Source organism: Semicossyphus pulcher, unplaced genomic scaffold (genome assembly GCF_022749685.1).
Source record: "Semicossyphus pulcher isolate SPU_LCO1_2020_fin unplaced genomic scaffold, fSemPul1.0.p SCAF_3, whole genome shotgun sequence".
Lineage (NCBI taxonomy): Eukaryota > Metazoa > Chordata > Actinopteri > Labriformes > Labridae > Semicossyphus > Semicossyphus pulcher.
In genome coordinates this window covers 16094871-16109894 of record NW_027211704.1, presented here as the reverse complement: position 1 = coordinate 16109894, position 15024 = coordinate 16094871, and the positions used below count along the sequence as shown (strand labels likewise).

General features: G+C 43.8%; 1 protein-coding gene across 1 annotated transcript in view; it reads left to right on the top strand.

Moving 5' to 3' along the window:
* Window positions 1-15024, top strand: part of tex264a (testis expressed 264, ER-phagy receptor a) — a 73639-nt gene that overhangs the window by 11835 nt on the left and 46780 nt on the right. Inside the window, exon 2 of the mRNA XM_069678334.1 lies at window positions 2697-2918. Within this exon, the coding sequence (XP_069534435.1) occupies window positions 2697-2918 (222 nt within the window). The remainder of the gene's footprint in view (window positions 1-2696; window positions 2919-15024) is intronic.

Genomic DNA, 15024 nt, shown 5'->3' with positions numbered 1-15024 from the left:
ATATCATCATGGCTGTGATTCGGTCCTAGGCATGAGGCCGCAGGCCAGTGAAATAAGAGTCTGCTGTGTGATTTAGAGGTACCAGCTTGATCAATATAGACGGACACGGTCTGCTGTGATGTTAATTAACAGTATTCAGAACACCTGGCTGAGGCGGAGTGATACACAGAGTGAAAAGTCCCAGTGATGTCGTACTTTAGTGCTGTGTCCCCATCCAGAGTCTGAAACCTTTGAAGGAGGCGGTCCACGGCTCCATTTGTAACCTGTGTAGACCGTTACAGCTGAACTGAAATGAGACAGTCTGGTCTACGGAGGATTTCCTGTTCGCATCACCAGCTGTTCCCGCCCTAACCCTTGCGGTTCCTGTCACTCAGCAACAGGTAGCTAGCGAGCTAACTCGCTAGCATAACTAAAGATAATTTGTTTCAAGGGCCCTTTTGTTTTTATAACGCTAGCTATTCGATTGAGTTGAAACCAAAAACTTTTCCATTTAAGGTGTATTCCTCGTCCGCGTAAGAGTCCGCCGTTTCATCTGAATTAGCGCGCAATGCATCTCGGGACATGTTGGGAAAAGGAGGCATTTGTCAGCTGAAGGAGCCTTCGAATTGAGACAGACTTTGACGCGCTTCTGTGACGCAATCGGCCTTCAAATACAGCCTTTGAAGGCTACAGCCCCTGGATCGGGACACAGCTTATATCAGCACTCATGGAAGGCCTCTTGTCCTCTCAGATTACTTGGTCGGAACTAACTGTTGTATAAAGCTTAATAGTAATTTATTGCAGCTAACTATTAGTCTTTTAAAAAGATGTCAACTTAGTTCCACTGTCACGTTTTTTATAACATCATGTCTTCAATAACTGTTACTAGAGTTTAAAACTGATACTTCTTAAATGTTACATAGCTGTAATGATTTACTCCGACAATGCTTACACAGCCATTGTGAGCGTCCGTGTTTGCTATGACTCATTGCTACACTGTAAATAGATCCATTGTATCTCGTGCTGCCCTGAATGAATAATTCCCTGTCAAAAGCAGGTGATCTGTGCTCTCTGAACACATTGAACACAGTGACAAGAGTCCCTGTCAGGTGACAGTAAAGATTATCTGCTCATGTCGAACAGGCACTGTCAGTCATTATTATTACCCACATGATGCAGACATTAAGAGGCACTGAGGGTTAGGGGTGGGGTGATCAAATAGATTTATCTCAGCCGGGGAGTCTCGCCGGCAGCCGGCAAACGCTGAATTACGGCACAAAAGCTGCTGTGCGAACAAAGTGGGACGGCGGGGAAGAGTGCAGTGTAGTAGCAGCACAATGTTGTCAAAAATATCCCCGAATGTGAGAAAGAGAGTGGAAGAGAAGAGAAGGTTGTGCTGTTTAGATGTGATAATTATGCAAAGATGCCAGGGACATGAGGATGAGTGTTGCTGGCTTCCATCTGCGCCTCCTCGGTGCCAGATCTTCACAGATCGACACTGTCACAGAGCACAAACCAGCAGCAAGCCTTATGGGACCGTAGCAGGGTTTTTGTGCTTTATCCCTTTTTATATAAATCACATAGTATATATTATGTATGTGACAAATCAGTACAATGCTTATTTTTACTTTAAGGTTGGAAGTGCTATCTTACAGGGCGCCACAGGTTTCCATTTACTCAATATCAGCTTGTAAGATTTTATACATATTTTCCTGCCGCAAGGTGTTATCATTTTGGCAGTTCTCATGTCGAAACTTTAGGTAGACATCTCAAATGCAGGATTTAGAAAATTAGGGTCAGAAATGTAAAGCATACCTACAGTAACAGAAAAAAAGCCTGTATGTTCCTTTAACAACAGCTCCCACTCTCCATCTGAAGCTCTGCAGACTGACTGCAAACAGATGTGAGTGGGAGATTCTCTGTCAGATCCTCTTCTGACTGACAAGTCGCCAGGTGATTGTGAATCTGTCTCTCTCATCTGCATGCAGACATGTGGGCACTCTGAGACACATTATGGTGGCAGAGACGCTTTGTAGTAAAGGAGACCGAACCTTCATGTCTGCAGCTTTTTTTTTCTTTTCTCTCCTCAAGTGCCCATTAGGCAAAATGAACAATCCCTGCGAGTTCTCAGGGAGCTGCAACAAATGTCACACTTTCTCTGGCCAAAAGCCTCAGTATTAATATTGTGAAGACGACTGCACTTTTGTGCGATTTATTAATAATAAGCTAAATATTTGTTGGTGAGAGAACAATAACATGTGGGTGGGACCACTTGTTAATAGATAACACCATATCCTTTTCATGTACATCACAGTTGACCCTGCTGAAATGCAAAATCTAAAGTGTAACAAAGTTTAATTTGAGTTATATTTAATAATGTTGTAATCTAGCACAGATACAATTTGAGCTGCCACATATGTAACCCGGCTGTGCGATGTTTACCACCGCTGGCAGCCCTCTGTGCAGCTGCACTTGAGTCTATGTGAAGGTAAAACGTCTCCTCAAGTTTAAATCAAACAACTTCTATTTTTACTTCAACACACATGCAGTTTTGTGCTGCTCCAGCATTTACCGCACCAATCACACCCCGCGTACATCTTTTAAAGCCCTCCTTTTCTCTGGGCCTTCCTGTTTGCTCTTTTTGATTGCTGATTTTCCTGCTGCTGAGACTACAGATGTTTAATGTATATGTTTTTTCCCTCTTTGTGTCTCCTCAGAGGCCGTCGGAGAAGTGTCGCTACGTGGTCGGCAGCGTCCTGTGCGAGGGTGAAGAGAAGCCAGACGAAGAACTGCAGGAGCTGTATCAGAAGTTTGGCTTCAAAGTGTTTTCTCTGCCTGAAGTGAGCCACGCTGTGACCACCAGCTTCCCCTGCACCACCCCTTTGTCTCACGTGCTGGGACCTTACAGGGTCTACCCGAGAATCACTTCCTACATCGAGGTACAGACAATATGAGAACATATTAAGACAGTGTTGAGATACCTGTAAACACTGGAGTCACCCTGAGGGGCTGTTTACACCTGGTATAAACATGCGTCCACTGTGACCACTTGTAATCGGATCTCTCTTGCAGAGTTTTTGCCTCCTTCATTTAAAAAAAAAATCCCGTCCACACAAGCACGGTAATAAAAAGTCCTCGTCCAAACAAAAACGCAAAAACACAACAGAAACGCTGTCATGAGAATGCCACACCAACAGGCAGTGACATAACCCGGTCATGCAAAGAAGAGGAAGAAGAATCACGGCCAATCAAAAATCTGTTCCTCAATATTAGAGATAGACCGATATCGTTTTTTCAGGGCCGATACCGATTTTTAGTAGTCAAGGAGGCCGATAACCGATATTTGGAGCTGATATTCATTTGCAGTAAAAGTGAAAATATTGGCGTCAAAATTTTGAATAATACAAACTCCAACACTTAACTTTGTTTAAATGCCTTTAAGCATATGTTTATTAAACAAACAAACAAAAAGCGCAGGGAGTTCACAGGGTCAGCAGCATCTCTTATAAAGTTAACTGAAAATTTAAATAAATAAATAAGTGAAGTTTTATAAAGTAAATAAAATTTGCAAAGAAATGAACAGCTTTCACTGCTGATTGGCTGTTACCCATGCCATGGCTCTGCGTGTAACCAATCAGTGCTGTGGGTGGGACAATGCTGGAGACAGAGTAGTGACTGCAGACAGAGAGGGCTGCATCAGAGCCAAAATAACCCAGTTTTAAATTGATCTCTTATTGGCCGTCGGAAAAAAAGGCCAATGCCGATATGCGTCAAAATGCCGAATATCGGCGCTGATGATTGGCCCGGACGATAATCGGTCTATCCCTACTCAATATAGTAGACGAGTAACTGTACATATATGTGTAAACATGTAAAAAATCCTGTTAAGCATCACTGTTTATGTCACGTCTGTCATTTTGCAAGGAATGTCGCCTCATTAGTGACGCGTCACCATGGAGATAACGGCGCACAGCCTGACGTCATAAGCCAAAAACTCTGTTTACCCCATCTACACGTCACCTGGAGTTTTACTAAAGATTTGTTTTCAGTGACCTAAAATGGCCTTTGTGTGTGGAGGAAAGGCCAAAACGCAGAGAAAAATCTACGTTTTGAAAAATACCTGTGTACGTGAGGACATGGCCTTAGCAGTTGTCTTTAACTCAACATCATTGTTGCCATGGATACGGAGAGTAGGCAGTCCTTCAGTGTGGCCAAGGAGCATAAACACTGCAAAACTAATGCGGACAAATGCGACCAAAAACACCTCTCAATGTGTCCTTGTGATTGGATCAATAAGGACGCATGTTAATACCAGGTGTAAACAGAGCCTAAGCCTTTCTTTCTGTCTTTGTTTCCAACACAGACACGTGTATGTCATCATAAGACAGGAGTTTTTGTCTCTCTTCCTTATGTCCCTTTGTTGCAGTGGGTAGCAATCATCTTGTGATCATATCTGTCCTCTTTTCTGCTTCCCGCTCGCAAAAAGACCCTCACTCATGTGTTGTTTAATTCATCACATGCGCAGATGAGGTCTTTAAAGCAGATTAAGAATAGATGAAGCTGTAGGAAATGAAGGTAGGTCTGAGTGCAGCGGCCCATATGCTGGGCTCCATGTCCTCAGGACAGGACTCAAAAAGCTATTGACATTTACTGATGACATTTACACACATGGATTCATTTAGGGGCATCCCACTGCATGAATAATGCTGCGAGTGTGTTTGTGTGTGAGTGTGTGCACGTTCTCGCTCGCACGTCTGCCCATCTGTTTATTTAAGTCTCTTCACAGGACATAAAAAGAACAGTCTTCCAAGTCAGAAATGAACTATTTTGTCCTGAAAATATGCTGGATTTTGTTTGTTTGACTTCACCTTCTGTGGGTGGAACAAACTTTTATTTCTCATATTCATGACAGCGGGAGACGGGGCGGTTTGATGACAAGAGGGGTCACACTTGAGTGTTCATTGGTGGAGCTCTCTCTAATTCTGTGAACCTTTTTGTGTATTATCAGTAAACTGCAGTGTTTGAATTGCCTGCTCAAACCCAGAGCATCATGAGCATGTGGTGCCAAAACAGTAGAGCTTTACTGAGTTGAGTCATCCATCTGTTGTTGTGTTGGGTCGGGCAAAGGAAAGTAGAGGGGCAAGGACCCCGCCAATGGCATTATTCATGGGCTGTATTCAGATCTGCCAGCGAATCAAAGCCCTGCTAAAGATAGCCTGTTTGTCGTAGGAAGACCATCTCTGAAAGGTCCAAGTTGATTGTTTTGTTGACTTTTATCTTGACCTTTTCTCAGAGTTTTCTTTATTTTTCTGGCAACCTTTAGCACTGACGACATTTGGATTTTGTAATGTTTTTATTTGTTCAAAAAACACAACAGCTCTACGTTATTTGAAAAGGGGTGACTTCAAAATGATCACCAACACTTTCTTTTGCCTCCAAATGTAGATTCTCTAATTTTTCATTTACTACAGTTACTACTACAGTTCTTCGTCTGGTTCCTTTTGATCACAAGCTGCTCATTTTGACCTGACTTGTGGGCGTTACACCCAGATATCATCCCTCACAGGCCCCACACAGCTTGACCAACCAGGAGGAGTTTCCAGTGCACTGAGGAAGACCCCCTCCAGTGAAAATCAAGTGTTTAACCTTATAAACATCTCCATGTGGTGTTCTTCATGTGCAACAAGACATATCAGGGACAACATAAGCAGTCATCTCCATGGCTGGGCCTGTCTGCTTTTAAACTGCAGAGTACCAAGGACAGGCTGAACAACACGTTTTCGGATTGGCAGGTTTGAGACGTCACAAACCTTAGGAGCCAATCCTGTTAATGGACGGGGCGACGGTATGCATTATGTGTAACCTATGGCAACCACGTTACTACTAATTACTACATTTCAAGCTAGCTAAGTTTCAACAAATTGCCACTAAACAATGGAAACGAAGTTCCAATGTGAGATCGTTCCAGTGCACAGTTAGAGCTTCTCTACTAAGAAAGCCAATAAATGCGTTAACACCAAATGTGCTGCAAATCCACAAACTTTGCAAAGTCAAACGAACGCTAACCCAGAAAACAAATGCAACAGAAAAACGCTGCACATCTCGCTACCACAACAGAAGTGCTCCAGGCCTGTAGGGGGCGCTACTTTAAACTGGATTTACCAATCTTATCCTGAAAGAACCACTTTCTAGCTTGTCTCGCTTATCATCCCTTACCAGCGTTGCATCTTTTTCACAGTTCAGTCTTTGCACCAACATGTGCACTGACACAGACTATCTGAAAACATGAATAGCTTCTGACCGTGTGAAAAAGTACCACTCCTCCCTTTTAGGATCCAGTGCTGTTACATAATCATGGCCAGTGTGTCAGCGTGCATCTTTCGGGGGAGCACGCAGCTCTGTCTGTCGAGTTAGCTTCTTGTCACAGTAGATAAAGCATCAGTTTTTAGTACCTCACACTCGTCGGCTATGAGGCAGAAGGGCTTGTCGCGATCCATCAGCCGACCTAAGTGCTGTGACAGGTCGTTAAGGAGCTGCCCTTGTACAGTAGATGGACTAATAACACACTAACATCCAGTTTGAGTCGTGGAGTGGCAAGTGCACTATGCCTATACTAGCTGCAGCGAGGCTAATGAATAATGGAGTGCGGTTGAGAGACTCGGTTAGAGGGTGGTATGTGGATGTGTTAGAAATGTGTGCCTATGTACTGTATGTATGATTAATTAAGTAGGTTTGTTGAATGAGGGACTGAAAGGAGGGAGACACTCGTGTGACGTAGTGTTGTGCTCTGTTTCTACTGTAGATCCAGTGGATTTTACCTGATACACTGACAAGCTCTCTGCATATACTTACAACCACAGGAATTGATTTTTAATCTGCATTGTTTTACATTGTGAGGTAGCTAAATATGCAGTGAAACAGGCTGAATTTCTTATCTTATAGTGTAGATAAATGTCATGTATTATTAAAGTGCTCGCAAACGTTTGCTTTCATATCCTGAAGCAACATCAGTGTTCATTTGAAGTCAGCTTTTTTGGCCATCTTGGTCTTCACCAACTCCTGATGCAGGGATGTGTAAGAAGAACTGCTTACAGTGTCTGGAGTGCACGTTCTGTCAGTGTATGTACATCAGTGTTCTCTATCACAATGTAAACAGATGGGAAATAGTCTTGTTGAGCTTGATGCCATCCATCGGTTAGTGAAGTATTTTTGAAGCCTCGTGTTCGGCATTTTGGTCGTCGCAATCTTCGTATTTTGGAGCCTGAAGTGAGAGTCTTTGGACAAGGAGTGGAGCAGGGGAGGAGTGAGGGGTTAGCAGATGATAAGTTATCGGCCCAATCCCAATCACTCACAGACTTTGAGGTGCGTTCCTACTAAGTGTGTGAGTGCTTAGTGCTGTCCCACGGTCAAATCATCAATTGATGCGTGAGGGCTCTGATGTGGACATTTCAATGCCACATGCGCACTTTCTATGAGTCTATGATGGCCCACTGATGAAAGCCTTTGCATTTGCAGTATATAGTATTATTATGGACAGGGTGTCATTCGTGGAAAAAATCACAAGCGGCGCCCAGTTAGTGACGCGTTTTCCATCACCCAGCAGTGGTCGGTCTGCCAGAGAGGGTAGGCGGAGCTAAGCAGCTGCTTTTCCGGTCTCTGCAAGTGTTGCGAGTAAACAAAAAGATCGATAACTACAGTTACAACTTCAAAAATAAGTGAAAATCCAAAGAAAAAGAAACAAATTCGACGCTCAGATGAAGGCAAACAGTCTAAAAAGGAAAGCGAGGAAAATCAAGAGTCGCAACCGTGACAACCGGAGCCAACAGTAGACGTCCTCCCACAATTACCGTATATTGCAATTAGGGGGAACAACATTAAGGGAACAAAACTGAAATCTTCAAGATTGTCAGTTTAAGCCCGTGATTTAGTCCTTGATACATATGAATTCGCTCTGGCATACAAGTAAGAAAAGGGAGCATTTTTGGAATGTCTGTCAGTCAGCCTCCAGTGGCCATTCGAGCTGCAGTTTATAGCTCTTCAGCTTCTGCTTGATTTCTCAGCCTCAGGGGTTGCTGTAATTGCTATGTCCAATATGTTCAACAGCTAGTCGCTAACTTTGCAGGCCATTTTCCTTTTACATGCTTTGGCTGAAAACCAGGGGGATGAGAACTGGGAGCTGAGCCAAGACAGGTAAATCATAGGAAGTGCAAAATTGTTTGCTTAACAACATCACATCAGCCGGAAATATTACCCAACTCTGTATCACAAGCTTACACAGTTGGGTGACTGTAAGTTCATTATGATTCACATAAAAATACCGAATGCAGCTTTAAAGCCTTTTAATTCTCGGTCATGCGAAGCAAACCAGTGCCGCCAGCAGCACGACTGGGGAGGCCCGGCTGGTGCGGTGGGGTACTAACTGGCACAGTGCCCAGCCTTCAGCGTGAAAGTGTTTTCTCAGAGGCTCTGGTACACCACCTGGACTCCTACAGTGCTTAAGATATCAGAGAGCAGGTTAAGTGGAGAACTGCCCTTTTTCACTCGAATGCTTTCTATTCGGTCCAACAGCTCCTTCTCCACACCGGCTTACATTGCCTTATCTCGTCCGTGCACAACACAGAAGCTAATACACACTCAGTTTATAGACCCGCACACATACTGTCCATACGAGGTGGTGAAATTGTAGCTTAAAAAATAGCTTCTGTCTGTGTATGTGCACACGATGCTTTAGATGGCATCCTTTATAATGAGCGGATAAAGACGTAACTGTCGCACTATTTTATAGGATGTGGTCGAGTCCTGTTTAATCCTTGTGAAAGCACCTTCTCAGGATCTGCAGAGTGAAAGCAAACAGTGACCGGGGGGTATTTGGATATCACGTCAAACCAAACTCCCAATAGTCCCTGTGAGCACAAACAAGATGAGGAAACTGATAGCTCTCTATGTAGTAATCCATTTATCTGAATCAAGTTTAAAGCGTCGTTCAGGCATTATTATGTTTTCCCTCTAAATGTGCAACAGTTTTGTTTGCCCCGCAGGCCCCACAGCAATTACATTTCTGCAAACCCCCCAGAATATCTCGGGTCTGTATGGGTTTTCCATTATTTCATAGTATGGATGTACAAAATCTATTGCTCTTTAGGGTGCTCATGTAGGCCCATTGCAGTATAAGTTATAAGTGACAGGGCTTGTTTAACACAGGGCAATGAGAATGGAAGGTAGGCTAGCAGTGAATGACCTTTACCCTAATCTCTATTTACAGATTTCCACCAGCGGCTATCTGATGATGATTTAGCTTCTTATCAATCTCTATAAACAGACATCTGCATGCTAACAGCTAACAATCCGTTCTAGATCTAAAATTCAATTTGAGATAAATTCCTGAAAGCCGTTCAATGTTCAGATTTCCCGACCACCTCGAATGCATCAGGAATGAACGATCCGACCTCCGTTCAACAAACGAATAATTTAAAACAAGAACAATACAGCAAGCGGAAAAGGAAGTCTTGACTGGAAGTTGTTTGTCGCTAACCGCTGGCTAAACCGGACACGCCCGGCACGTTCACCGTTGTCCCCAGAGGCCATATCTTTTTGTCTCTCTATAGCCGATGGGATCAGAGATTGCCTTTACCCATACTCGCCAAGAACTAGACATACCTATAATTTATTTTCTTGCATCTTTGCACAGTTTGAAGCTTAACTCAGCTCAGTATTGATCAAAAATGAGCTCTTAAACATACAAAATCTTCAAACTGTGAGTTTGTCTCACCTGGGATAAACTTCACTGTGTTCAGGCTGCACTGGGAACATTTCCTGTCCACAAAGGAGAGAAAAGCTTGTGTGAATGAGATCTGAAAGCTGCTAATCCTGCTAATCTATAATGTACACTATGCTTAGTTTATGTAATATAGCATATCAGCCGTAAAACCAGGCTGGAACTCCTTTTTTCTCACAGGTATCCGTCACTGTTCTGGTATTATTTGTTGCAAATTGGACGCGACTACCGTGTCTGTTTTCACCCATTTTTCCTGAGTGGCCCCTTCATGTCGTACCGCTGCAGTGTGTTGATTCCTCACCTCCATTTCACTCATGCTTTATTCACCAGCCACTCTTCTCCATCTTCTTTGATGTTATCATTTGTTGAATTAAATATCGAAAATGTGTTGTGCCTTGTCCACAGCATCTATATTTCATGCATCGGCCTGATTAGACGGGTAGCCGGTGGAACTGAGCTGATTTCAGGTGTGTTCAGCGTGCAAACAACTGCGTCGCTGTTCGCCCCGGTTACACGGCTGTGTGAGAGTATAGATGTGTCTGTGGATTCCCTACTATGAATTGTTTGTATTCTCTTTTACAGTCATTGAGGTCTACTCACGTCAAGTCAGACACGTCTTGCTTCTGGAAAACTCTATTTTTAGCGCGTTGCATCTCCTTTGTCAGTCAGCCTTTGTGTCTTGTACCGACTGCGTGCGGCTGATAAACTTTGTGCTGTCTGTCAGTCAACCTGCAGGATCCTGAATGGGGAATTAGGACACTCCTGTTCAACAACTCGGCTTCCACCGGCCATCGTAGCGCAGTTCTGTCGCTCTCTACCGCGCAAACATCCACAGACTCAACCATCCATACCGCCTGTTCATTAATACCAATACAAATCATATTACGTGGCTATAAAGGAGTCATTTCCCTCTCAAAGTCAAGTAAAGGAATCCTCCCACTCACCTCCCAGCATGTCTGAATATCATTCTTCTATTACAGCTCCTTCTCTGTAATCTATCTGCGAGAGCCGGGTTCATGCCCCAGCTTGAAGAATAAATTGTTATGCAGATAACAGCTCTTTTTGTGGCTTTGTTCTGCGGCATATTGACACCACACACGGGGAACCCTCTGGGCCCACAGATAGTACGGCTTCTTAAAGGGTCTCTCTGTGTTTGGGCAAAAAGGGTATCTGATTGTCTGTTCAGGATTATTTTCAGGCATTGTTCGGAGAATGTGTTACTCTCCTTTTTTGTCTCTTCTCCGTTCCCCACCTGGGTCATTGTAGAAAGCGCGCGATAATGCTCATAGACTTTCTTTCCCTAATTATTTTCGACAGATGCGGGTTGTTTTCAGCAGCCGAGAGGAGACTTGTGAGACGGTTAACAGGCCTTATTTAACGCAGCTGAAAAAGGGCAAGTCGATGCTTGTGAAAGTGTGCTTGCAGTAAAATATTTTGAAGGAATATTTTGGTTTTAAATTCAAATCACCCATTTCCCTCCTCACCGAGAGCTAGACGAGCCTAGATGGGTTTTTTTTTTGCAGCGTGCAGTTTAAAGCTTACCTTAGCAGACTTTAGGGATATCTGTGGGATCAAAAGGGAGCTGTTTCGGCATATACTGCCTTTAAACTGCAAGCTGAGAAGATTTTAAAAAGCATCCATGAATTTCTTTCACCTGAAAAAAACATTCCGATTTTACACGATCTTTAAACCTTATTTAACCTTTATTTTGTACTTTGCTTACCCCTTGCTGCCCAGTGGCATCGCAGTAACCCCCTAAAGGCCTCCAATGCAGCACTGATGGTTCATGTAGTTTCGTCTTCCAAAAAATCACCCATGATGCCATTCCACGTCGACCCTTTTTGAGCTCTTCTTGCCAGGCGATGAGAACCTGATACCATCCAGAAGGGACGAACAGAGGTGTGGGGAAGGCGTGGCGGGATTCTACATCTTTAATGCCTCCTCGGCTCGGGGCGCAGACTCCTCGCTGTTCGGCGGTTTCTGCGTGGGATGCTGCACAGTGGCAGGGGGTTGTGGCTGCGATGGCATCAAAGCGCAGAAAGCAGAGCGAGAGTCAAACAGCGGTGCGTCTCTGTGAGGGAGCTCGGGGTAAAAATGTTGATTTCTATGAGGCACGTGCCTGCTGTCCTTTGTGCGTCTGTGCGCTTTAAAATGCAGGTTGCAGTGAGGCCAAGATGTCTCCTCTATTATTAATGCTGTCATTGCGCTGCATTGTTCCCTCCATTACATTTTTTATTGGATCGAACTCTTCTTGTTTCTCGAGGCCTTCAGTAATAATAATAAAATCTTAAAATTACAGACAACAAGGAGGAGGCTGCCTGCAGACATGCAATCCTTCATATCATGTGTTTACTGTTAATAAGCTGGTTATTCCTTTATTCTGCCGTTTGACAGTCTTTGGAGGAAACACTCGCCTGGTGATGCACAGTTCTATATTTAGACTCTGCTGACGCTGATGACGGTTTCATCACTTTTTTCTTTACTTCCTTCACAGAATGGGTTATGATGTGCTGGAGCCCTGAGTGTGCACACTGGGATCTTCCCAAATTCAATATAATGCCCGCTCTCCTGTTGGCTGTCAGGCTTTAAGAGAGTTGCTCCAGCTGTATTATTCGGTTCCATCTGTTTTTTATCCTTGGTTACATCCAAACCTCACAAACTGTTCAGCCCTCCTTATGTCTAAGAAAAAATGACGCACCCTTTCTGTAGCTTTGGTAGCTTTTGTTTTTGGTGCCCCCTGTGGACAAAAGTTGCACGCCTTTTGTCATTAAAGAGGGGGTATTATGCTGCTCCATATTTTAAGACATATATATAATGTTATAATGTTGGATGTCCAGACTAAACGTGGGTGAAGTTTCAAATCTGTAGGGAAAAGTATGTTGGAGTAATCCCCAGGCTTCTCACCTCAGTCTGCAGGCTGCTGTGAACGCCAGGTTTCACACAGTTTTTTCTAGATGCTGCACTTTGTGACCTCACAAAGTGCAGCCTCAGCAGGCTTCAGAGAGCTGGCCAATCAGAAGAAAGTGGGCTTGTAGGGGCGAGGCTTCTTAAAGGGACAGAGCTGACGGAGTCGTTTCAGGCAAGATGCTGTGTGACCCTCAATTTCCGCAGGATCTGTCTCTGACCTCGGGACTTGATCGCGCCCATTCAAGTCAATGCTCCTGATTCCACACGGCGCGTCCCAGAAGCGTCTCTCCGCTCTGCTCCGGTAAAGATACACGCCGAATCTATTTTTGACAGAAGCCCGTTCAAGCTGAACTGAGCTGACCATTCCAAACAGGAAGTTAGATGGAAAACAGCATAGCGCATCCGGTCATTTCAAAATAAAACACCATGTGCAGACCGGTACAGACTCCTGTTTTTTTCCGTTTATTTTAACAACAACACACTGAAATTTTTACTTTTAATTAAGTAGTTTACTCAGCCATGGTAGAAGCACATAAATCACAGAATGATATCCAAATGAGCAGATAATCAACCTCGGAGGTGCAAACTAAACTGTTGTTTGGGTGTTGCTCTGTTTAACATTGATGTTATATATTTCTCGTGGGACAATGTAGTTCTCCCGCGACCAAGGCTGACTCATGTTTTTGCTTCTACCCTCTCCTGTTTTTGGGTCTCCTTTTTATCTCTTTGTCATGTTTGTGTGTGTGTCTCTCCTCCTGTCTCTTTTTAACTGGTTCACCTACTATTATTTGTTAAACCCTGCTAGGGCAAATGCAGTATAGTGTCTTCCAGTCTGTATGCCCCAAATTGCTTCATCACAATGGGCCCAGTGACAGCAGTGCAATATGAATAACTATATATATAAAAAGCCGATCTTTTAGCTGATGGTCTGGTTTGCTTTTGTAGGTCATAGTGAGGCATCAGTATTACACTGAGACTGTTTCATAACCAGCTTAATACGTCAGTAGGTACCACTACATTTATTTCATCACTATAACTGCTGGTTATTTTTTGTGTGTGAGGCATTTAATAATAATAGTCCACCAATATAATCCATCCATCCATTATAGATAATGGTGGGGTACATCCTGGAAAGGTCGCCAGCCAATCACAGGGCTGAAACATAGAGACAGACAAATATTCGTGCACACAAACACACCTACAGGCAATTGAGGAGGAAGCTGGAGAACCACCCGAGTACAGCATGCAAACTTGACACAGAAGGGCCCCAACCGGTTCAACCCGGATTCAAACCAGGAACCTTTTTGCTCTTAGTGCTAACCACCACACCACTGGGCCACCCACCAATACAATGTACAGTGTTGGGCAGTAATGGCGCTACAAATAGAGTGTTAGGGACTACATTTCTCCGTAGCTTGGTGGTAGCATCGCTGAATATGCTAACACAACCCCTACTAAATTAAGCATCAGTGTATTTATGTTTATGCTTTAGTTCAGAGCGTTTTGTGTGTGTGTCATGGAGCGAGATGCAACAGCTTAGTCTAGCTTAGCTTAGCATAAAGACTTTAAACAGTGGGAGCCAGCTAGCTTGCCTCTGCCCAGACAAAAGATAAACACAGCATGCTACTCCTTGTTGTTCCTTCTGTTTGTGTTCTGATTAAACAAACTCAATACTGTTTATCGACTTAATTAATTACATTAAGATTAGCTTGTCGGCATGTTTATATAAACATTGGGCAGAGCCAGGCTAGCTGTTTCCCCTTTCCTCCAGTCTTCATGCTCTGCTAATCGCCTGCTGGTTGTAACCTCGCGCTGTTCCTTTAAGAACTCGCACCTTTCCCGACCATGTTGTAAACACTTAAGCAGTGCCCGGCTTTAATCATTGTGCAAGTCTTGCAACACTGCTCTGAGGCTCTTATTCTAAGTGACAATCCAGTGATGCAGTAAGTGAGGTTGATAGCCGGCTGAAGCTTTTGTGTTGTTCTTATTGATTCCTGCTTCCCTCCGGCTCGGGGGTTACTCTCCCCTATGAAACCCCAGCTGGGCGTCACGCGCCATGCTGCCAATTAGGCGGCTTCTTGTGAGCACGCTCTGACAAGTAGTGCTTCCACTCTTGTGTTTGTGACGTGTGGTTTTGTCTTCTAGACCGTGTGTGAGCACGCTATTGAGGGTCAGATCGGCCTCACGCTTTTTTCTGACCCACTCAGCCTCACCTGTGTTGATATGTAAATAATGGTTTCTATGGCGATACTGTTATTGCTTTAATTATACTGACAGATATTTGAAGTGCACGAAAAAAGTCTTGACATGCCCTCGAAATTGTGCTTTTAAATCCACCTGTAATGAATAAATGCATAACACAT